The sequence below is a fragment of the Branchiostoma lanceolatum genome, chromosome 12 (assembly GCF_035083965.1).
Source record: "Branchiostoma lanceolatum isolate klBraLanc5 chromosome 12, klBraLanc5.hap2, whole genome shotgun sequence".
Taxonomy (NCBI): Eukaryota; Metazoa; Chordata; class Leptocardii; order Amphioxiformes; family Branchiostomatidae; genus Branchiostoma; species Branchiostoma lanceolatum.
The window spans coordinates 8,438,604-8,462,549 of record NC_089733.1 but is presented as its reverse complement, the minus strand read 5'-3'; the positions used below and the strand labels follow the sequence as shown (position 1 = coordinate 8,462,549).

At 39.9% G+C, this 23,946-nt stretch overlaps 1 protein-coding gene across 1 annotated transcript; it reads left to right on the top strand.

The window, feature by feature from the left end:
- Positions 1-3,286: 3,286 nt before the first annotated feature.
- Positions 3,287-23,428, top strand: LOC136446445 (uncharacterized). The gene is made up of 4 exons (XM_066444816.1): positions 3,287-3,483; positions 9,013-9,148; positions 22,188-22,283; positions 23,025-23,428. Exons 1-3 carry the CDS (start codon positions 3,358-3,360, stop codon positions 22,235-22,237), a joined length of 312 nt encoding a protein of 103 aa, XP_066300913.1. The 5' UTR covers positions 3,287-3,357; the 3' UTR covers positions 22,238-22,283; positions 23,025-23,428.
- The last annotated feature ends 518 nt before the right edge of the window (positions 23,429-23,946 follow it).

The window sequence follows — 23,946 nt, the reverse complement described above, 5'->3', positions numbered from 1 at the left end:
ATGGGGGTGACCAGACAGCCTCCGACCACTGTAGGAATGTTTTTTCACCTTTCTCAGTATCTGGGCTTACACTGGGGATTCTCTTTGAGTACCTGGTTTTAGGAACGTCGGATAGGGTCAGTGTTTTAGTTTGTCACCATAGTGCCTCTTCTACACACCTGCTAACCGTATCGTCATACTGTTTGAATATTTTGCCAAGGGGTGATAGGTATATGAGCAGAAGAGAGGGCAAGCACTGGTAGACCTATTGGGGAAAGTGATTTAAAAGAATAACAGCACATCAAGATATTTGCACTGAAGCATCATCAGATTCAGGAGTCTAACTCTTTCAGACCTGCCCCGCCAAAGAAATTTGGCGGCACATACGCAGCGTCTGTTTTCTCAACTAGTTGTAGAGTGCACATGTCTGCTTCAAGGTACTTTGTTTAGAATATCTTCATGACGATTATATGATAGATAGTGCTTAAATAATGAGTAAACATGATAGCCCATCCACATACCAATTACGGGTTTACATGGGTCCTCCTCCTTCGGAGTTGACACTTGTGTGGCACGAGGAACGTACACTGGTTTAAGAAATAATGAACACCAAAAAAAAACTAAGGGCACTTGAGCGTCAACACATTTTTTACATTTAGGCTGCGAGGTAGCTGCTTGACTTTATTGAGAATCCCAGAGTACCATCCTACAGCTAGAGCACTGCAAAATTCGATACACGCACCAAGAGTGAAGTTTACGTAAGTACACCATGCCTGCCTCCACGTGTATTTGGTGAGTGGAGGGTGCGCTGTATGAGTAGAGCGTGGAGAGAGGACATGCGATGGACAGCCTTTGCACACAAGCATCGTTCTACTTCTTTTGAGCACTTCATCGATCATGTCGATCAGGGCTAGCCTGGGGTATAAGAATAGTTGAGGGGAAAGTCTAACAATCCTAAACTCAGCGCAGAAACTAATCTCAGAAGCTAATGAGCAAACGATATAGAACACAACAATTGCACTACATCAAACGCCACTTGACAGTACAGACATCCGTTTTCAATTTTCCATGCTTGACGTTGAATCTCTTCTTCTGTTGGTGTCATCTGCACTAGTCTTCAACAATGGCTTCCTGTGTAAAAATTGCTAAGAGGGCTGATACAACCGAAGGACACTTCCTTTTCTAATAGGCGTCTGAGATGCTGGAGAAAGCTTAAGACTACGTCCTATATAAGGATGTTTATAATAGTGATGAATGTAATTTGATCCAAACGGCGTCAAACAAAAATAGCAACTAGAAAAAAAAACGAAGGAAAAAAAACGTGCACAGCAAAATAAGACCATCACTTGTCTGATCGTCATTGCTAATCTACTAAACAAAAATGCACACCGGTAATTGCGGAGAACCAATACCTCTGTATAGCTATCAATTATGAACTGAGACATATTATGAAATAATAACGTTAGATGTATTTAGTCACGCCATACAGCTGCTTCGTACGCGTGTTACTTTAGGAAGATAAGTTACCACGCAGGCTATCCTAGAATGATGAACGTATGTTTAGAAAACCCTGAGGCAAATCAACGAAGTGTGGTCGCCATGGGAGTTTCGGGTAATGACTTTTGTCCGTTGGTGGGAGAATCTGTACATATGGCGTGCTACACGGGAGGTCTGTTCTTAAGGCCATTTAGCTGTACAGTTTCGTGTTGTTTTCTGTAGCTATGCATTTATCTTTCTAACCACTAGTACACCCGGCTGGCTGTGTCCGACTGTAGATTGCACACCTGCGTTTGATATCCCGCTGGATGTTGGATTATTTTCATTAATACAAGCAGGCCTCGGGTGTCAAGTAAACGATAGAGTAATTAGCTGTTTATTACAAGGGAAATCAAGCTAATTTTGGACCAATATAACGTAACGTACAAATTAATGAGCTGACAATTGGCCTTAAGCGGATAGCAAGATGAGAATCCTTAGTTTTTGAATGATTTATGTCACTTTTGATGTGTTTTTAGATAGTACACAAATAAGCAATACGTTTTCTAAATAACAAACGTGGATACGCTTTCATCTGCCATTGCGTTTTTTACACATATTGTGAGCACTTCACACTTTTCTTTGAAAACAAAATGTTGTAAAAGTCTTCGAGATAAACAATACACCTTCTGAATAAAGAACATGGGTAGGCGATTTGGCAACGAGCTCTCCTCGTATGGTTTCATTTGTTGCCCACAAATTCTGAATAGTTAACATTCATCTTTGAAGAAATGTTTTAAAAGTCCCGTTCTATGGCAGGGAGTAGAACCAATAAAATTCCGGGGTTTGTGCTATTGCAGAAAAAAAAATAATGAAATTTGAAATGGGTAAAGGGACGAATATTGATAACATAGAACAGCCATATGCACAATTGTTTGGAATGCTTCAGTTTATCATCCTTAGAAAGCGCCGTCAGTAAAGGGAGCGGATACGTATGCATGAACATACACTACATGTATATACGGGGAATGTATATGTATGAGATGATGACCCCACATTCCCTTGAGAAATGTTGGCCCTTATACTTTAAAGATATATTTTCCCAACTCAAAATTCTGTTTTCACATAATTCTTCTGCTGAATTTGTATGGTGCTCCAAATCACGGAAGCGATTGCGACACAACGACTTCCTGGAAGTGTCGTGGCGACCGTTAAGGGTTTGAAATTCAAAATCATCCTATAGTAAACTAGCTCTTAGGTTTCAGCAAACCCGCCCCGTCATTCTCAGTTTTATGACTAGCTGGCGGCGACTATCATTCTTCTAAACACCAATGTACGCTTCCTATGGGAGAAGCGTACAAGATCCATGGCTAACGTATAACGGGAAAAACTCACTGTTTGAAGCCACGGTGTTACAGACAATGTCATGTAGTGAGTTTGTTAAAACGGTGGTGAAAAAGGAGCTTGCTATAAGGAAATGATCCCGGAGGAAGACAGTTTTGGGTACCAGTTGACAAATGTTAAGGTGACTCAAATAAAGATACACACCTTGACAATCTACACTATCGAAATCATCACAAACACTATTACTTAACTCAAGAACCAATGAAATTATAACCACATGACTGAAATTTTACTCCAAACAAATTGTGGAAAAATACAAAGCCCTTCATATGAAACATGCGCAGTCTACACTCAAGCTAACAATAGTCACACTCCAATTAAGCAGCCAATGGCAGGCGAGAGAAGTTGTGCGTACGTGACGACATTGCTGACGTTATCACGTGGTACGGACGAGCGTTTCCTTTAAATACAGGGGACGGTTCGACACAGACCCAGCTAGGCATCATCGGGGGAGACTGGTTCTGTTGACGTACAACTGTTAAGACGACAGGCAAAAAAATGAAAGCGGCGGTGGCGACTTTGTTGGGGCTGTGCGCGTGTGTTGTACTGGCGACCTGCGAAGCGGAGGCGGGCCTACCAGGCACCGAACTGGCCAGCTTCTGCCAGGCGATCATCAAAGTCGAGGTAAGAAGTCCAACATTTCAATACAGAATGTGTGTGAAATTTTGATAGACGTAACTCAAATCCATTTTTTGGCATGAATCAAAAAGCAGAACGTCGGACTAGCAAAGGGGTTCACCCGAGATGATCCATTTGAGCAATCGTTTATCGTAGTTTTTCGTAGAATATTTATGTACTTTATGCCCTTAAGGCTACATAAGCAAGGTTTTCTTTTTATAAAATGTACAAGAGCTACAAAGCTGGCGAATCCGACCCAACCAAGTAACGCTCAGATGCCATTCTGTCCATCATGATAACGAAGGCTTCAAGTCTTTTGCTACAAAGGACAATCCAAAACCAATCTTTAACCGAATTGAGAGTTATAGCATTGGATCTAATAGGGTCTTTTTATACAACTCCACTGCAGCAGCTCTTGCAGTATTTGAATTTGAATCATAAATTTCTCTTTGTCTTCGTCGTTGTTTAAAAGTATATGGCAGCGATAGTCGACCGTCCAGTCTCCCCGACACACTTTTCAGTCATTTTGTGTCTGCTTTGTTTCCCGTTAAAGTTGCGCAGTTTATGTAGTGACGAAGATTTGAGAATTTGAAGCGACTGTACTCTTCACAGTTTTTAAAGTGACATGTGAAACCTGTTGTTTGCCATAAGAACGGAATTTTCCAAAGCATACATTGTGTACGTGTTGCTGATAAATCAGGGGCCTGTCCCTGGTGCTGATATCCGGCTGTTCTGGCCGACGTCCAGAAATATTTGCCGTTGAAGACAAAACGCCAAAAGACAATTTAAACACACGCGGAGTATCACATTTAGAGGCAGGAGGGCTGGTAGATATTGGAAAGATTGCAGTTTTCATCTGAAGGCCGTTATTAAACGAGTCCTTAGGTGGAAACTTGAGACATTTCAACTCACCCAATGTGCAATAAAGTCTTTATGTAGAGTCGATAATGTACATGGATGTTAATTCTTATCACAATAATGCTTTCATTGGTGATACCGCTGCAAATCATCTCAGACTCTGTTGTTCATGTTTGACTTTTCATGGCAGAGAGACAAAAATTACGCCAATATCAACCATTGAAAATGCTGGGCCCCAAAAAACAAGCTAAGAACATGGGAATCGTAGTCGTGGATGATAGAGTAAGATCATATTTCATCCGCATACAAAAAAAAAACAGGTTCAAAGATAAGTTCCTTAGTAACACATCAAATCTATTCATATGCATTTCGGACACCTCTTCCTTTATACCTTCTAAGCCCCAAAGAACTGTTATCAGTCGGGCCCGCGGTAAATCTGATCACTTATGAAAGTGCAAATTTAAACGTAGTGTCGTTATCATGTCCTAAGTATTCTTCTCACGATTATGGTTGACCTGCAAGGTCCTAATTTTTTTTTTATCACTTCTATTTCTAACTACATCGCTTCAATCTGGTAACCTTCTAGCGGTTACGTTTCTGATCTTTAAAAAATAGGTCGCACTATTTCTGCTTTGGGCGATTCTTTGAGATGAATATTACGTTCGAATAGAAGCAAAATGAGGACGAGGATTACTTGTGAGTGTTATATCGACGTTTTATCGTTATCCCTGTCACTTAAAACTGAACTTTCACTTAGATGCAACGAAAACGAAATCATCAAAAGTACCGACAACAGCACACAGTAGAAGCCACCTTCTTAGTAAATCAAGATATTCTTTTCCGGCTGCTTAACAAACTTTATTTATAAACTTCGGAATTGCCGTGTCAAGTGTGCTCCTAAGAAGAAAGGTACGCCCTGAAATAACACATATGCGTCCCACAAATAAAGAAAAAAGAACACGAAACGGTTGACACTCATGTATGTTCAGGAAATCACCATTCTCTCACATTTCAAAGCAAATACAACTAAGAGAATACAAACATCCTGCTGCTTTGAGGAAGCCTTCTTCAATCACTCACGATTCTTATTTGTTATCATTGCCAAAACCCTATACTTATTTCCTGTTAGTGAAAGTCCAATACTTGTTTCGTCTACCCAAATCAATACAGGAAAACTAAGGGCCACTTAACCGTATCCGCAATGTATGACCTCAAGAGATGTAATTTGATCCCTTCCGTCAATCACAATAACAGATGTGTCACTAAATGCTCACCGACCAAAGTGTATGTGGCATCGAGTTATTTACAACTCGATACAAGGCCAGGAAAACCTTTGTGTAAAGAGTGGATCGAATACGCGGTGACACAGGAAAGGTTTAATGTGTTCTGTTTTACAAACGGTGACGTTGGTGCTCGTTACGTTGATGAAGGTTAGACATCCAGGTGATAAGATACGCCGAAAATAGTTACTCAAGCAACTGGATAAAATTTTGAACAGTCAGATGTTTCAGACAGCATCCGCTGTCTTTTGTCAGTGACTAAAGGAAAGAATCGGAGAGCCAGGTTTTATGTTTTATATGGCGTTTGTTAGTGAAGCTGAATATGCTCAATTCTCAACGACAGCCTTTCAGTAACAATGACATCAACGTAGGAATAGCTCCAAAGTGATGCCTTGGACAAACAAAAATGATTTCCTGACCGTAAATATATTATGATGTGTTAGATTTATGAGATTCCCGTAATATTGAGACGTGCTAACCATCAGAAATTTATGTTTCGACGAAACAGTACCTCAAAAGACCTGTTAATGACATCTGGTCGGACATTAAGTGGAATAGTTAAGGATGATTGTTTTGAGATGATTGACATTTCCTCTAGAACTCCGTTTGCATATGAGTTTCCTGTTATTGACGTGACAGGAAGTGTCATTTACATCAAATAACCATCTTAGTTTCTAATTCTACATCAGGTAACCATCTTAGTTTGTAATCCTATCGGCGCCGAAAATTGTGACACAAGGCCGTGAAAGTCACGTAGAGTCTGTTAAACCTCTTTACGGTTGGACATCAAGTCGTAAACTGAAGCCGAAATTCACATGACAGCAAATCTCTCCATATTTCTAGATCAAGCAAAAGTAGTCCCGGGGCTCAGTTTGCAGGTTTTTGGTATACCGTATTCAGAAATTCAATACGTGACCATTCTGAGCAAACTAATGAACATTTATTAATTAACTAAAAGTGCCCCAGTCCTAGCTTTGCTCAAATTCGAAACAAACTGTCAACACTTTCAATTTTTATCTCTTTCATACCATGTCATAATCTTCTCTCTAAAAAGTGAAATACAATGGGCTACTAAATTGTTGTCTATTGGCGTGTTTTGTATGCCCAATAAGAATGACGTCCTGGCCGCAGAATCTCTCACATGATCATGATCATGTTTCTTTTGCCCTTAGAAAAACACTAATTTAAAAGATGATTGCTGTGTTTCATTACGATTGCCCGAGGATTTCCCTTGTCAGAAACGATAAATGGTAATGTTGATGATATTTACGTTGCCTTATTGCAAATTTCCTCGTTAAGGCACGGAACATTGGGGCATCACGATGTATGCCCATGGAGCCCACTGGAGCAAATATTTCCCCAGGGTGCGCCCCAGTGACGCTAGTCATCAAAGCTAATGAGGACATCCTTGCTTGAAAAATGAGAAGAACCACAGGACATATCCAATTTGCGTCCAGGAACTTCCTGCAAAACGGGGGCAGGATGTATTTACAACTAAACCCCACAGTTTTACTGCTTCGTATTTATCATTAAAGGAAAGCTAGAGTCCATTCCAAGTCACCGCGAGGGTTGTTATTGTCATAATTTAGAACTATTTTCAAGTTATTGTTATTATTTGTGTAAGAGATTTGATACTTATGAAATATTTTGAATGTGATTTCAACTTTCTAAATATTTCTTAAGTTTTCTAAAACTTTAGAAATATTCATGATGTAGAATATGATATTTACAATGGTTTCTAAATAATGGTAACAGCATTCTACCATTATTTACAATTTTTTACAATTTCTTACCATTTTCTACCATTATTTGTAACATCTCTATAAATAGGTCAGAGGGCTGGGAAGAAAGTAATTCACACATCCTTGCAAAGTTTAGGGAAGAATGCTTTCCACAAAGGACCGAGCGGTGTCCTGCAGTGAAGTCTAAAGATGTACAAAGGCAGACAGAAGGGCCAGATTTGCACCTACTTTTATGGGGGCAATCACCATTCTACTATTGTTAACCATTTTCTACCATTTCTTGTTAATATTTCTAAAAGTTGAATAATCACATAGCTGTTTAGAAATTATTACAAATAAAGAGGTTTTTGTGCAGTTACTTTCAAAATATTTCTAAATTATCTAATTAAATTCAAATAGATTCATATTTTCGTATTTGATCTTTTAGAAAAATGTAGAACTATTGTCAGTCAGATATTCTTTTATTAGAAATTTTTCAAAATGATTACAAATATTATTATAAAACCCTCGCGGTGACTCGGAATGGACTCTACACAAAAAATTGAAAATCATTCTATGCTATGCTAAATATATGCCAAAGTCAAATTCTTACTTCAAGTTGTTTCACATGAGTCCGTCATAGTTCTGGGATTTTCCACAGTTTGCAACTTATGCCGTGCTGACGCCTTCTCACCTGAAAATTGAATTATATGACGTCAGTGTTTCAAATTTTTCACCTGATGATTGTATTATATAACGTCAGTGTTCTAAAATTCAATCATCAGGTGAAAAATTTGGAACACTGACGTCATATAATTCAATTATCAGGTGAGAAGGCGTCAGCACGGCATAAGCTGCAAACTGTGGAAAATCCCAGAACTATGACGGACTTATGTGAAACAACTTGAAGTAAGAAATTTGACTTTGGAATATATCAAGCATAGCATAGAAGGATTTTCAATTTTTTGTGTAGCTTTCCTTTAAGACAGCATGTCTTCTTGCTTATTGCATCGCTTTCTTTATACAACGTTTGTTTTGAGTTATGGACAAAGTTTTCATCGTCATTCAGTTGTTGAGAGCAATCAAAAGGGTCCCATTAAGCGCGTATGCTCTACAGTTAAAATATCCGAAGGGTATTATGTAACGGAAACATTACTCAACGCGTCAAGTACAACCTTCTATTACATAATGGTATTTACTGTTCGAGTGCACTTGGTGGATTTGGTCCCGTTTTAGTTCAACGTGACTAATAAGCATTTTGTAGCCCCAATCATCATATTTTAAATACCAGTTAGTACTTTAGGATGATAATCCACTAGGACTCCACTTGTTATGCCTTTAACAAAATAACTCTGATAGTATTTAAGTACATGTACCATGAACCATGCAATTAAAGCTACGCTGCCGCATGTCCCTTACTAACATGGTCTTATTCTGAATCTAATATTACATTTCTTATACAAAATAGCCGTGATTTACTTCCTACTGCACATTTCTTTCCTATTGACGTATTGTATCTTTCAAAAAGTGTTTAAAAAATGTGAAAGAAAACAGGATAGTCATTTCAGTGTGTCTCTTGATCAGTCCAACCCTTGTTGTATTTCTTGCGAATGCACGATACATTAGCGCACCTAGCGGTTTCTTATGGTGCTGCATTGATTGATCTTATGTTACAGTCGGACCTGAGTCGGGACGCTGTTGGGGGTGAAACGGAAGAGCCGTTCGTCAGAGGTTCACGCAGCTACAACATCCGGGCACCCAACCCGTTCAAATTCCACGCTTTGAGAGGAAAGCGCTCCTTGAATATGACCGGTAAGATCTTTATCAAGGTTACATCACTTCATCACAGATTCAGAGGACGCGTATCAGGAGCGCCTTTGGCGTAGTGCAACGGAACTGCAGATTCGATTGCTGTAACTTTGACATTCTAATTCTGATAAAATGTATCATTATTTTTTTACAAAAGATGACTCCGTACAGTGTGAAGCCGTAATTGTCTATACATACATGTAAAATCACCAAAATGCTTTATTATATATCGATGATAATCATTACCTTCGCCGGGAATGTATGCATTCGCGGTAAGGTTATGTTATCGGTTACGCCAGCTGTAAAGTGGGTCCGTATGTATGTCGAGATCATAAGTCGAGAGAACTTTGACGGATCTTGCTGATTTTTGGTAGGTAAGTGGCGGTTGTGGGAACGAAGGTCAAGTTCGAAAATGGTTAACCTGGCGTTTTCTTAAAGTGCTTCAGTGGACTTTTTGTTAGTGTGTTTGTATGTAGACAACATAACTCGACGTATTGATGATGGATCTGCATGATTTTTGGTGGGTACGTAGAGATTGTGAAAACAAAGCTTAAGTTCAAAAATGGGTCACCTGGCATTTTCCTGCGGTACTGCAGTGGGCTGTTTATGTATGCGTATTTGTTTCACTGGACAAAATAGGTTCGGATACACCCATATCCATGCCGTCATTTTTCCGTATTCTTTAAGGATACGAGCAAATATCAGCAAATACCAACAGATACGACTCGGATCTGTTACAAATCCGAAATTTCGGATCCCTGAATCTGAACCATTTGGATGCGGACAAATCCGAAAATTGTATTTTTCGCGGATGCGATGACAGGTTTCGTAGGAAACTTTTCGCATCCTTACCTTGGGCAACGCTAAAACGCCGGAATTTTGCCGGATCCTTACCAAATTCGGCAGCCGATTCTCGGTTTTTGCTACGCATACGTATGGACGAAATTCAAATTTTCCAGATCTCAACCAAATCCGATACCTGAATCCTTCCGTATTTGTTACGACTACGTAGATAAGCAATTCGGATTTTCCAGGATCCTAAACAAATCCGATACCTGCATCCCCCAGCATTTGCTAGGAATGTGCAGATACGACTTTCGGATTTTCCAGGATCCTAACCAAATCCGATACCTGAACCCCCCGTATATACTACGAATGTGCAGATACGAATTTCGGATTTTCCAGGATCCTAAACAAATCCGATACCTGAATCCCCCAGCATTTGCTACGAATGTGCAGATACGAATTTCGGATTTTCTAGGATCCTAACCAAATCCGATACCTGAGTCTCGCCGTATTTGTTACCAATGCGGAGATACGAATTTCGGATTTTCCAGGATCCTAACCAAATCCGATACCTGAATCCCTCAGCATGTGCTACGAATGTGCAGATGTGAATTTCGGATTTTCCAGGATCCTAACCAAATCCGATACGTGAATTTCTCCGTATTTGCTACAAATGCACAGATGCGAATTATTCGGATTTTTCCGAATACTTAGCAGATGCGATACCTGAATTCCCCCGAATTCTCTACACATACACGCAAATACAAAATGTAGGTCTTTGTCTTTTTATTTCAAAACTGTACTTGATGTTGTCGACAGGAGGATCAAATTCACATTGTCTGTGCTCTTCACGATTCGGCGCTATGTCCAAGTTACCCCGGGTGAGACACCTGGCGGGGCCCGCAGAGAATTCGTTCGGCAGCTTGAGCAGTCCATCCCGCAGACCTACACTTGGCGATCCGAGTTGTCAGTCAGTGAGCTATCGGTCGACCAAGGCTAAATCCACAATCCCGATGGTGCGTCATACAAGAAACATTGTTATCCTTTTCCCATCTGGTCACCGCAGGAGTAATAATCCGTAGGCTACATTATTTGCGCTCTTCTTCAGCCTTCGCTGCAATGGTCAGGACGATACAAATGGTCGTGATTCCCTTTCCTGTGGCTGTGTCGTGCGCCATACAAGAGCCCCAACCGACTCTGGTACAGAAGTCTGGCCATGTCCTATCTTCGTGTTCGTCCCGTCGGGGTTCCAGGCGGCAAAAGCAAAGTCTTGACCATAACTTGTGTCCTAGAGAAACGGGTCCGAGCTTCTTTCATGACTTGTCTTCGAACAGACTTCCTACAAAATACTTCTTCAGCTTGCATATTCGTTAGGTTTGAAAAACCCACTCTTGTCTGTCATTGGGTAATGTCCGATCACATGACATCCGAAGAGACATCCCCCAGGTTACTTCCCATTGTCGCTTTGTTGTTTTTACAACTTCACAGTGAATAAATTTGCATTCGCATTCGACCTGTCTTTTCAAACCAACCACAACTTAATATAAAAACGCTAGAAAACACTCACTGCCATTATTTCCTCCAAGTTCTTACAATGACTAAATAACGAAATGTAATTATTATAACATTTCCTGTAACTTTCTGTGAATTCATGTAAGCTAAAAGAACGAGGTCTGAAGAAGTATGTTTTGCGAAAACACAGCATGTATTGGTCTGAGCCGAGGTCAGCGCGAAAAAAAAAACATGTAGTGTGTACCGAAAAAAAACACACCATAAAATGATAGATAATTTTACCACGGTCTATGGAACAGAAAAACGCAGTATTTCCGGCAACTCTCTACAACCTATAAAGTAAAAGGGAAGCACTCCCTCCTTAACCAAGAAGGTTTATATAAAACCTCCTTGCTTTAACCAATGAGTTTATATGTAGACCTCCTTGTTTCAACTTGAAGGCACTCATAGAAAGATTATAATAAAACATGTCGCAATGTTTTCTAAATGCATAGCAGGCTGCACCTAATTGATAAAAGCTACCGATAACATAACATTGGCTTAGGTTTTTTTGTATTGAATCCGCCTGCTCAATCAGGTACTAAGGATCCTAGCAAATCTTCTTTCCACATCTTTTACGGATCCGCTGATCTTACTGGGGATCCTACCATACCCCTTTCTGTATCTTCTACGTATCCGCTGACCCGATCAACGACTAGGGATCCTGGCAAATCCTCCTTGAAGTCTTTCCGTATCTTCTACGGATCCGCCTACCCGATCAACGACTGTGGAACCATGTACGTAGTATTTAACATTTTACTTGTTCTGATACAGAAAAAGGGAACATTTCATGTAACCTTCCGGAACATATATAAGCTAAAACGCTTTGTCTGTCCTGCGCGGGGTACGGGATTCTAGTGTGTCTAGAAACGGAGTACTGGTAGAGCGCGTTTCAAAAGGAAACGTGGAAATAGAAATGTGGAGAGCGCAGTTGAAGAAGTTTTCACGCACTGAAATACCCGTTAAGCGGTGTCGTATATAGTTTCGTGTTGTTTTCTAAGGTTCAGGCCACCGTAGAAGTCCAAAAAAACGTATTGTAATATCATAGCATATACAGGATTCTAGTACATCATTAAGTAATCGGTAACGTGTAGACCAAGACGCCCAAACAGAAATATTGAGAGCGCAGTTGAAGAGTTTTGAAACACGATCCAATATATAGACAACCGCCGAACGGTGATTAGAAAATTGCTAGTTCCGTGTTGTTTTCTAAGGTTCAGGACCCATAGGTTCACAAAAAAAACTTTTCTTATATCACAAGATATACAGTAGTCTAGTGTATCATGGAGTGGTGGGTGACTTGTAGAACGCGTTTGTTAAAGACGTTCAAAAAGAAATATTGAGAGCGCAGTTGAAAGGTTTTGAAACACTACCCAATATATAGACAACCGCTGAACGGTAAAATTGCTAGTTCCGTGTTGTTTTCTAAGGTGGTTCACAAAAAAACCTTTTCTTATATCAAAATATATGCAGTAGTCTAGTGTATCATGGAGTGGTGGATGACTTGTAGAGCGCGTTTGTTAAAGACGTTAAAAAAGAAATATTGAGACCGCAGTTAAAGGGTTTTGAAACACGACCCAGTATATAAACAACCGCCGAACGGTGATTAGAAAATTACTAGTTCCGTGTTGTTTTCTAAGGTTCAGGACCGTGTTGGTTCACAAAAAGCCGTTTCTTATATCACAACATATACAGTAGTCTAGTGCATCATGGAGTGGTGGATGACTTCTAGAGCGCGTTTGTTAAAGACGTTAAAAAAGAAATATTGAGAGCGCAGTTGAAGGGTTTTGAAACACGACCCAATATATAGACAACCGCTGAACGGTAAAATTGCTAGTTCCGTGTTGTTTTCTAAGGTTCAGGACTCATAGGTTCAAAAAAAAAAAAACTTTTCTTATATCTCAATATATACAGTAGTCTAGTGTATCATGGAGTGGTGGGTGACTTGTAGAACGCGTTTGTTAAAGACGTTAAAAAAGAAATATTGAGAGCGCAGTTGAAAGGTTTTGACACACTACCCACTACATAGACAACCGCTGAACGGTGAAATTGCTAGTTCCGTGTTGTTTTCTAAGGTTCAGGACCCTATAGGTTCACAAAAAAACCTTTTCTTATATCACATTATATACAGTAGTCTAGTGTATCATGGAGTGGTGGATGACTTGTAGAACGCGTTTGTTAAAGACGTTCAAAAAGAAATATTGAGAGCGCAGTTGAAGGGTTTTGAAACACGACCCAGTATATAAACAACCGCCGAACGGTGATTAGAAAATTTCTAGTTCCGTGTTGTTTTCTAACGTTCAGGACTCATAGGTTCACAAAAAAACTTTTCTTATATCACAAGATATACAGTAGTCTAGTGTATCATGGAGTGGTGGGTGTAGAATGCGTTTGTTAAAGACGTTAAAAAAGAAATATTGAGAGCGCAGTTGAAAGGTTTTGAAACACTACCCAATATATAGACAACCGCTGAGCGGTAAAATTGCTAGTTCCGTGTTGTTTTCAAAGGTCCAGGACCCTATAGGTTCACAAAAAAAACCTTTTCTTATATCACAACATATATAGTAGTCTAGTGTATCATGGAGTGGTGGGTGACTTGTAGAACGCGTTTGTTAAAGACGTTAAAAAAGAAATATTGAGAGCGCAGTTGAAGGGTTTTGAAACACGACCCAATATATAGACAACCGCTGAACGGTAAAATTGCTAGTTCCGTGTTGTTTTCTAAGGTTCAGGACTCATAGGTTCAAAAAAAAAAAAACTTTTCTTATATCTCAATATATACAGTAGTCTAGTGTATCATGGAGTGGTGGGTGACTTGTAGAACGCGTTTGTTAAAGACGTTAAAAAAGAAATATTGAGAGCGCAGTTGAAAGGTTTTGACACACTACCCACTATATAGACAACCGCTGAACGGTAAAATTGCTAGTTCCGTGTTGTTTTCTAAGGTTCAGGACCCTATAGGTTCACCAAAAAACCTTTTCTTATATCACATTATATACAGTAGTCTAGTGTATCATGGAGTGGTGGATGACTTGTAGAACGCGTTTGTTAAAGACGTTCAAAAAGAAATATTGAGAGCGCAGTTGAAGGGTTTTGAAACACGACCAAGTATATAAACAACCGCCGAACGGTGATTAGAAAATTTCTAGTTCCGTGTTGTTTTCTAACGTTCAGGACTCATAGGTTCACAAAAAAACTTTTCTTATATCACAAGATATACAGTAGTCTAGTGCATCATGGAGTGGTGGGTGTAGAATGCGTTTGTTAAAGACGTTAAAAAAGAAATATTGAGAGCGCAGTTGAAAGGTTTTGAAACACTACCCAATATATAGACAACCGCTGAGCGGTAAAATTGCTAGTTCCGTGTTGTTTTCAAAGGTCCAGGACCCTATAGGTTCACAAAAAAAACCTTTTCTTATATCACAACATATATAGTAGTCTAGTGTATCATGGAGTGGTGGGTGACTTGTAGAACGCGTTTGTTAAAGACGTTAAAAAAGAAATATTGAGAGCGCAGTTGAAGGGTTTTGAAACACGACCCAATATATAGACAACCGCTGAACGGTAAAATTGCTAGTTCCGTGTTGTTTTCTAAGGTTCAGGACTCATAGGTTCAAAAAAAAAAAAACTTTTCTTATATCTCAATATATACAGTAGTCTAGTGTATCATGGAGTGGTGGGTGACTTGTAGAACGCGTTTGTTAAAGACGTTAAAAAAGAAATATTGAGAGCGCAGTTGAAAGGTTTTGACACACTACCCACTATATAGACAACCGCTGAACGGTAAAATTGCTAGTTCCGTGTTGTTTTCTAAGGTTCAGGACCCTATAGGTTCACCAAAAAACCTTTTCTTATATCACATTATATACAGTAGTCTAGTGTATCATGGAGTGGTGGATGACTTGTAGAACGCGTTTGTTAAAGACGTTCAAAAAGAAATATTGAGAGCGCAGTTAAAGGGTTTTGAAACACGACCCAGTATATAAACAACCGCCGAACGGTGATTAGAAAATTTCTAGTTCCGTGTTGTTTTCTAACGTTCAGGACTCATAGGTTCACAAAAAAACTTTTCTTATATCACAAGATATACAGTAGTCTAGTGTATCATGGAGTGGTGGGTGTAGAATGCGTTTGTTAAAGACGTTAAAAAAGAAATATTGAGAGCGCAGTTGAAAGGTTTTGAAACACTACCCAATATATAGACAACCGCTGAACGGTAAAATTGCTAGTTCCGTGTTGTTTTCAAAGGTCCAGGACCCTATAGGTTCACAAAAAAAACCTTTTCTTATATCACAACATATATAGTAGTCTAGTGTATCATGGAGTGGTGGGTGACTTGTAGAACGCGTTTGTTAAAGACGTTAAAAAAGAAATATTGAGAGCGCAGTTGAAGGGTTTTGAAACACGACCCAATATATAGACAACCGCTGAACGGTAAAATTGCTAGTTCCGTGTTGTTTTCTAAGGTTCAGGACTCATAGGTTCACAAAAAAAAAACTTTTCTTATATCGCAATATATACAGTAGTCTAGTGTATCATGGAGTGGTGGGTGACTTGTAGAACGCGTTTGTTAAAGACGTTCAAAAAAAAATATTGAGAGCGCAGTTGAAAGGTTTTGAAACACTACCCAATATATAGACAACCGCTGAACGGTAAAATTGCTAGTTCCGTGTTGTTTTCTAAGGCTCAAGACCCTATAGGTTCACAAAAAAAGCCGTTTCTTGTATCACAACATATGCAGTAGTATAGTGTATCATGGAGTGGTGGGTGACTTGTAGAACGCGTTTGTTAAAGACGTTCAAACAGAAATATTGAGAGCGCAGTTGAAGGGTTTTGAAACACGACCCAATATATAGACAACCGCTGAACGGTAAAATTGCTAGTTCCGTGTTGTGTTCTAAGGTTCAGGACCCTATAGGTTCACAAAAAAAACTTTTCTTATATCACAATATATACAGTAGTCTAGTGTATCATGGAGTGGTGGATGACTTGTAGAACGCGTTTGTTAAAGACGTTAAAAAAGAAATATTGAGAGCGCAGTTGAAGGGTTTTGAAACACGACCCAATATATAGACAACCGCTGAACGGTGACAAGAAAATTGCTAGTTCCGTGTTGTTTTCTAAGGTTCAGGACCCTGTAGGTTCACAAAAAAACCTTTTCTTATATCAAAAGATATACAGTAGTCTAGTGTATCATGGAGTGGTGGGTGACTTGTAGAACGCGTTTGTTAAAGACGTCCAAAAAGAAATATTGAGAGCGCAGTTGAAGGGTTTTGAAACACGACCCAATATATAGACAACCGCTGAACGGTAAAATTGCTAGTTCCGTGTTGTTTTCTAAGGTTCAGAACCCTATAGGTTCACAAAAAAGCCTTTTCGTTTTTAACAAGATATACAGTAGTCTAGTGCATCAAGGAGTGGTGGATGGCTTGTAGAACGCGTTTGTTAAAGACGTTCAAAAAAAATATTGAGAGCGCAATTGAAGGGTTTTGAAACACTACCCAATATATAGACAACCGCTGAACGGTGATTAGAAATTGCTAGTTCCGTGTTGTTTTCTAAGGTTCACGACCCTGTAGGTTCACGAAAAAGCCTTTTTCTTTTTCGCAAGATATACAGTAGTCTAGTGTATTATGGGATTGTGGGTGACTTGTAGAGCGTTAACTTTTTTAAAGACGTTCAAAAAGAAATATTGAGAGCACTGTGATTTTGATATTGCTTGCGTCAGTGTTGTTTTAAAAAAAACTCATGATGATGGCTAGTTGAGTAGCCCTGTCTGTACTTTTTCTACAGCCAAATAAATGTATATATCAAATCATTTCTGTCCGTAAGTAGGAGATACGGAAACGGGTTTGATAGGATCCTCAGTCGTTGATCGATCCAGCAGATCCGAAGAAGATACGGAAATGGGATTTTCTAGGATTCCTAGTGGTGGATCAGGCCAGCGGATCTGTAGAAGATACGGACTGGGGATTTGCTACAATCCTCAGTCGTTGATTGAGCCAGCAGATCCGAAGAAGATACGGAAATGGGATTTGCTAGGATCCCTAGTCGTTGATCAGGCCAGCGGATCTGTAGAAGATACGGACGGGGATTTGCTACGATCCCCAGTCGTTGATTGAGCCAGCAGATCCGAAGAAGATACGGAAAAGGGATTTGCTAGGTTCCCCAGTCGTTGATCGGGCCACCAGATCCGTAACAGATACGGACGGGGGATTTGCTAGGATCCCCAGTCGTTAGTTGGGCCAGCGGATCCGAAGAGGGACGGAAATGTGATTTGCTAGGAGCCTCAGTCGTTAACTGGGCAGGCGGATCCGTAGAAAATACGGAAAAGAGTTTTGCTAGGATCCCCAGTCGTTGATCGAGCCAGCAGATCCATAGAAAATACGGAAAAGGGATTTGCTAGGATCCCTTGTCGTTGATCGGACCAGCGGATCCGTATAAGATACGAACAGGGGATTTGCTAGGATCTCCAGTCGTTGATCGGGCCAGCGGATCCGTATGAAATACAGAAGGTAATTTGCTAGGATCCCTAGTCGTTGATCGGGCTAGCAGATCTGTTTAAGATGCAGACGGGGGATTTGCTAGGATCCCCAGTCGTTAATTTGGCCAGCGGATCCGTAAAAGATACGGAAAAGGGTTTACTAGGATCCCAAGTCGTTGATCGGGCCAGCGGATCCGATAAAGATACGGAAAGGGGATTTGCTAGGATCCCTAGTCGTTGACTGGGCAAGCGGATCCGTAAAAGATACGGAAAAGGGATTTGCTAGGATCCCCAGTCGTTGATTGGGCCAGCGGATCCGTAGAAGATACGGAAATGAATTTGCTGGGATCCCCAGTCGTTGATCGGGCCAGCAGATCCGTAGAAGATACGGAAGGGAATTTGCTAGGATCCCTAGTCGTTGATCGGGCTAGCGGATCCGTTAAAGATACGGAAAAGGGATTTGCTAGGATCTCCAGTCGTTGATCGGGCCAGCGGATCCGTATAAGATACTGAAGGGAATTTGCTAGGATCCATAGTTGTTGATCGGGCTAGCGGATCCGTTAAAGATGCGGACGGGGGATTTGCTAGGATCCCCAGTCGTTAATTTGGCCAGCGGATCCGTAAAAGATACGGAAAGGGGATTTACTAGGATCCCCAGTCGTTGATCGGGCCAGCGGATCCGTAAAAGATACGGAAAGGGGATTTGCTAGGATCCCTAGTCGTTGATTGGGCCAGCGGATCCGTAAAAGATACGGAAAGGGGATTTGCTAAGATCCCCAGTCGTTTATCGGGCCAGCGGATCCGTAGAAGATACGGGAGGGCATTTGCTAGGATCCCCAGTCGTTGATCGGGCTAGCGGATCCGTTAAAGATACGGAAAGGGGATTTGCTAGGATCTCTATTCGTTGATCGAGCCAGCAGATCCGTAGAAGATACGGAAGGGAAATTTCTAGGACCTCCAACCATTTATAGGGCCAGCAGATCCGTCGAAAATGTGAATGGTGTATTTGCTAGGATCCCCAGTCGTTGATCGGGCCAGCGGATCCGTAGAAAATACGGAGAAGAGATTTGCTAGGATCCGTAGATTGCAACAACGCACTAGTATGATAGAGTGGGCCAGCGAACCTGTTAATGGTCTTTATGAATACAGAAAATTCTAATGACAAGTTTTCATTTCTCTCAAATATTGTATATGTTTTTATTTAAGGATTCGTGCAAACGACCTATCCGTATCCGTTGTCAGTCAGGGATCCAAGCATATACGACATCGTATCTTTAGTGTATCCGTTATCCGAGCAGATATGGTGTCACATCCGTAGGGTATTTTGTCGTATCCTTCACGGATCTGGGGTTTGTTCGCATTTGCTCGGAATCTTTCGTATCCGTGACGTAAAGATTTGACGGATGCCGTGGTATCTGCCGGGATCCGTGACCATTTCGCCCAGTGTTTGTTGACAGGATAACTCGAGAAGCTGTTGATGGTGGTGCATGATATTTAGTGAATAGGTAGATTTATTAAAGGGGAAGGTCAAGTTCGATGATGGCCCTCCTAGCGGGTACTTTGGGTACTGCAGTGTAGCTTCAAAGTTTGAGGTCGAATTTTCTGCAAGTGCTACGGTCATGGTTTTTGTGTGGTAGATAGTCCATGCCACATGAAGTAAGTTGTGCACGTTTGGGCCCTCTAGCGGCTTGTTTGGAGCTGCAGCGGGTGTTTTTGATTTATTTGTTTTGACCTTTGGACATGAATAACTAGACTTATGGTCAACGGATCGTCTTGATTTATGGTATGTAGATAGCTCGATTAATGATATACATAATTGAATATTCATTATGAAAATCAGGAGCTAATTTGCATAATTAGCAAGGAAAGTTTATAAATCTGCTGCCTTTCAAAAAAGGACTCTCAAACATGTGACATATATAGCTGAAAAAGAGAGAGGTATCGATAGATACCAATAATGCTAATAGCTACCTGTTTTGCATAATTAATGAGAAAATACTAATTGAAAATACCACAATAGTTAATGATTGGAATTTCATTCTTGTATCATTAGGAAGCTAAAAATCATGCATGACAAGGCCTCATTAACATAATTTATAAGGAAATGTCTACAATTCCCTTTCAATTTGCTATTTTTAAGTCTATATATTCAGGTTAAATTGCACTGACAGGTGACCTAGTTTACCGGAGCAGGCTCCCTGTGAGACGTCCCAGGAGGACACATGTGATACTTTACTTGCCTGGTGCAGGGCTCTGTTTTGGGGTCAGGGAGGTCACACGGGCATTTAAACACAGCAGCCTTACGATCTAACGCTCTCCCTGTTGGAAGGTATAGGTTTGATAAAAACTGATTGATATGTCGACTATGAAAATAAGGGCATAATTGAAGCAAATACATTGCCAACAAATTGCCTTATTTTCTGTAGTAAAGATAAAAGTTATGATACCAATTAAGCAAAAATATTCTTACAGTGATTATTTTTATAACTCTTGGGAGAACTCGTGTAGGTATAGGTATGGGTTTGTTTTAAAATTTGAAAGAGAATACTAGTAACTCAAGAAGGTGATGACGGATCGTCATGATTTGTAGGGATGTACATAGTTTGAGTGATGATTTACATGATCGTATAAGAATCATGCAAATCAGGATCTGTGATGTGAAAAAGTATACAAACCCTTGCATTCCATTGTAGTCAAACACGTGACATGTAACTGAGAAAGAGAGGAATATTGATAGATATCAATTATGCAAACGAATACCTAATTTGCATAATTTATGACAAAATACTATAATTCCAGAGTGGTAAATGATGGGATTTCATTCTTGTGGCGTTTGGGAGATAATCAAATGTGGACGTTATCAGACATAAATCATGATGGCCTCATTTACATAATATATGAGGAAATGCTACAATGGCCCTCTTTTCTAAGATTTTACTTTAATGCTGTGTTTTGTGTAGAGAAAAGGATCACTTGAAATTCATGCAATCGAGGACCTTATTTACATACTGAGTGATAAGCATTCACTCGAAAAGGCTAACATCAATCGGCGAAGGTATGAGGTCGTGGAACTCTAGTTTTTGTTTGCTTTGGTCTTGCTAACATGCTGCCCATGCAGACTTGGATATGTAAATTTTATTCCTGCGTTCTGTTTCGTGATTACGTAGAGGTAATTACGGCTTCACGCCGATTCCACTTTCGTAGAAAAAACAACATTATTTTATCAGAATATAGTCATGGTTGCAGCAATCTGCAGTTCCTTTGCATCACGCCAGAGGCGCACTTGATACGCGCCCTCTGTAGCTTTAGCATATTTGTAAAGCATGCATATGGACATGACTTTGATGGTAAGAAATATGGACAGTTATTTACCTATTTTGTGATGTTGTCTACGTCGCCGTTGCTCCTGAAAAATAGAAATGACAACATTTTCTTATCATATGTGTTTACTTTGAGTATTATGTTTTCATTTTGATAGAAAAGCTACATGACTGCAATCTTTTGACAAGACATTACTAGTAACCAAGAATCTAACTAATCGGTTGATAATTTCTTTTTCCTTTGTTTTCGAAAATTCACATTGATATTGGTTAACAAAGTTCTTTGTACACAATCAAAAAGTTAATATATAGCCGACGTTTCGGTGACCGTTTGCCACCTTCCTTTAGGGCAAGTCCAACTTGATACAGTAGATATTGTTGGGACACACCCTCATTAAATCAGGACCCCTATCGCTCCACGTTAGCTCGCTTGCGTAGGGGACCTGATCTTCAGCGCCGGTAGACACGTTTCTGGCGACGTCACCACCAACATAGCTTCAGCCAATCAGAGGGTTTGCTAAACCTCATCTGAAGCAAATTTGCAAAAGCGTAAAGCTAAAAAAGACGCTTGGAAGCTATCAACCAATCAGGTTACGTCTCACGTCGTTACTTTAGGTTCAGAACAAATTAACCACCAAATAAGGATAGCTCATTAAGTATTCATGAGCAACTGTCAGTAACGGCGCCAGAACCATGTCTACCGGCTCTGAAGATCAGGGCCCCTACGCGAGCGAGCTAACGTGGAGCGATAGGGGCCCCGATTTAATGAGGGTGTTGGGACATTGACACTGTTCCTACTTTTTCTACGCTGTGCCCTAAGCTAATTTCTTACCATGCTATTTCCAGTTTTGGTGCCAATCCCAGGTAAACATTTTAACTCACCAAACGTTTTTCCTAACAGACAGGATAGCGCTTCTTGCAGACCTGTGCCGAGCCGCTGGGAGGATCTGACTTCTCTAAGCCCTGGGGCAGAACTCCTGTTGAAGAAAATATCCAAGTAAGTGCATGACTTACAGGCTATTATTAAAGCTGAATGAAAAAGTCATTCTTACATTGTGCCGTAAGACTCTTTAATGATTGAGTTACTAACTCAATCTCCGGCTGTCCTGTTTGGTTTTGTTGTGTAATTGTTAATTTTCAAAAAATAACCCATTGTAACAAATTGTATATAATTTAGGGGCGCACAATCCATTTCCTGCGCACGTGAGTTTGTTATTGTGGTTTAAATGAAAGTTAATTGCAAAATTCCTGCCCGTAGGCTAATATTGCAAGTACATGTACATGTAACACGGAGTGGACGTACAGACAACAATATAACATATGACTACTCTAGTCTTAGCTACTGAAACTAAGTTCTAACTTATTGGGTTCGGCTTCTTTTTCCGAGACAGTGGAAGACGAATGATCCCACTTTTTCTGTAATATGAATAAATATGAATGAATAGATATGAAATAAATTTTGACTAAGCAAGCTTGAGTAGTATATAATTCATAGAGTGGAATAAGTTGTGATAACGTTACGTACAGCATCCTAAAATTAAAGGCACCGTACTATTATTAGGATACGGTAACTTTGACATCAAAGAAACTATTCCATGACAAATATCTCAAACACGACAGCTCAACCTAAATCATAATTTCACTTGAAATAGGTTCTGTGGTATGCATCTGTCAGTCACATTAATCAATTGTTAAAAGATACGTTGTCATTCTAATTCTAATTCATTTTTCCCTACAGCTATCTCTTATGGATTGCAGAAGGCACGAGGACGGTGTAGCAGCGTTAGCCCAACCGCAGACAAAAATAGGGGCGTGCAGCACATGTCATTACCTATTTTCGTAGGCAATAGCAACACTGCAACTGTACGTGAGTTGTGAATGGAATCAACACCGTCAGAATAACAGCGTCGCTTTCACTGTATAGACAAACCATTTGCCTGAGTTGCACTTTTTAAAGCAGAAAAGTATACACTTCGAAGACACAGTGGTAATTTTGGTGATACATTTGAGTGAGTCGCAATGTTACATTTTTTTACTCTTCCTTGTTAAGATCAATACGCATCATTAGTTCTGTGAACTGATATATGTCATCACATATTACATTATTTCTGTTTATATCTACAATGTAGAGAAATATGTAAAACGGAATTATATCATTAACATGTGATCTGCTATAGGTGTACAATGTCTTTTCTTGACATCATAGATACTTAGAAATAAGCATGATTTGTGAGATTTTTTATTTTTAGTATTATTGCACCTAAGTGTGTTTGTACCTTTGTATTATATCTTGTTACTTAAGTATGTTTTGTTTATGCTTGCAACCGCCCTTGTGACGATATGTAAACCCTGAGTAAATGAAATTAAAATGAAAATGAGGTATATGCCTAATATAAGACCGTTTTGTTGAATTTGACCATTTCTACGTATTTCTGTTCTGAAACATCAATAAAACATCAGCGCATGTTGAACAAAGCAAAGTGATTGATGGACGTTTCTACAATACAGCATGTAGGTCGGTCGATCGGAAACAGCAGACATGACTAATCATGACTAATGACATCCATCACTCTTCTTCAGCGTCACTAGAACTGACAGGCAGAACGAGTCACTATACGTACATGAGATAAAAAATGAACATGATAGACTCAGAAAGTCAT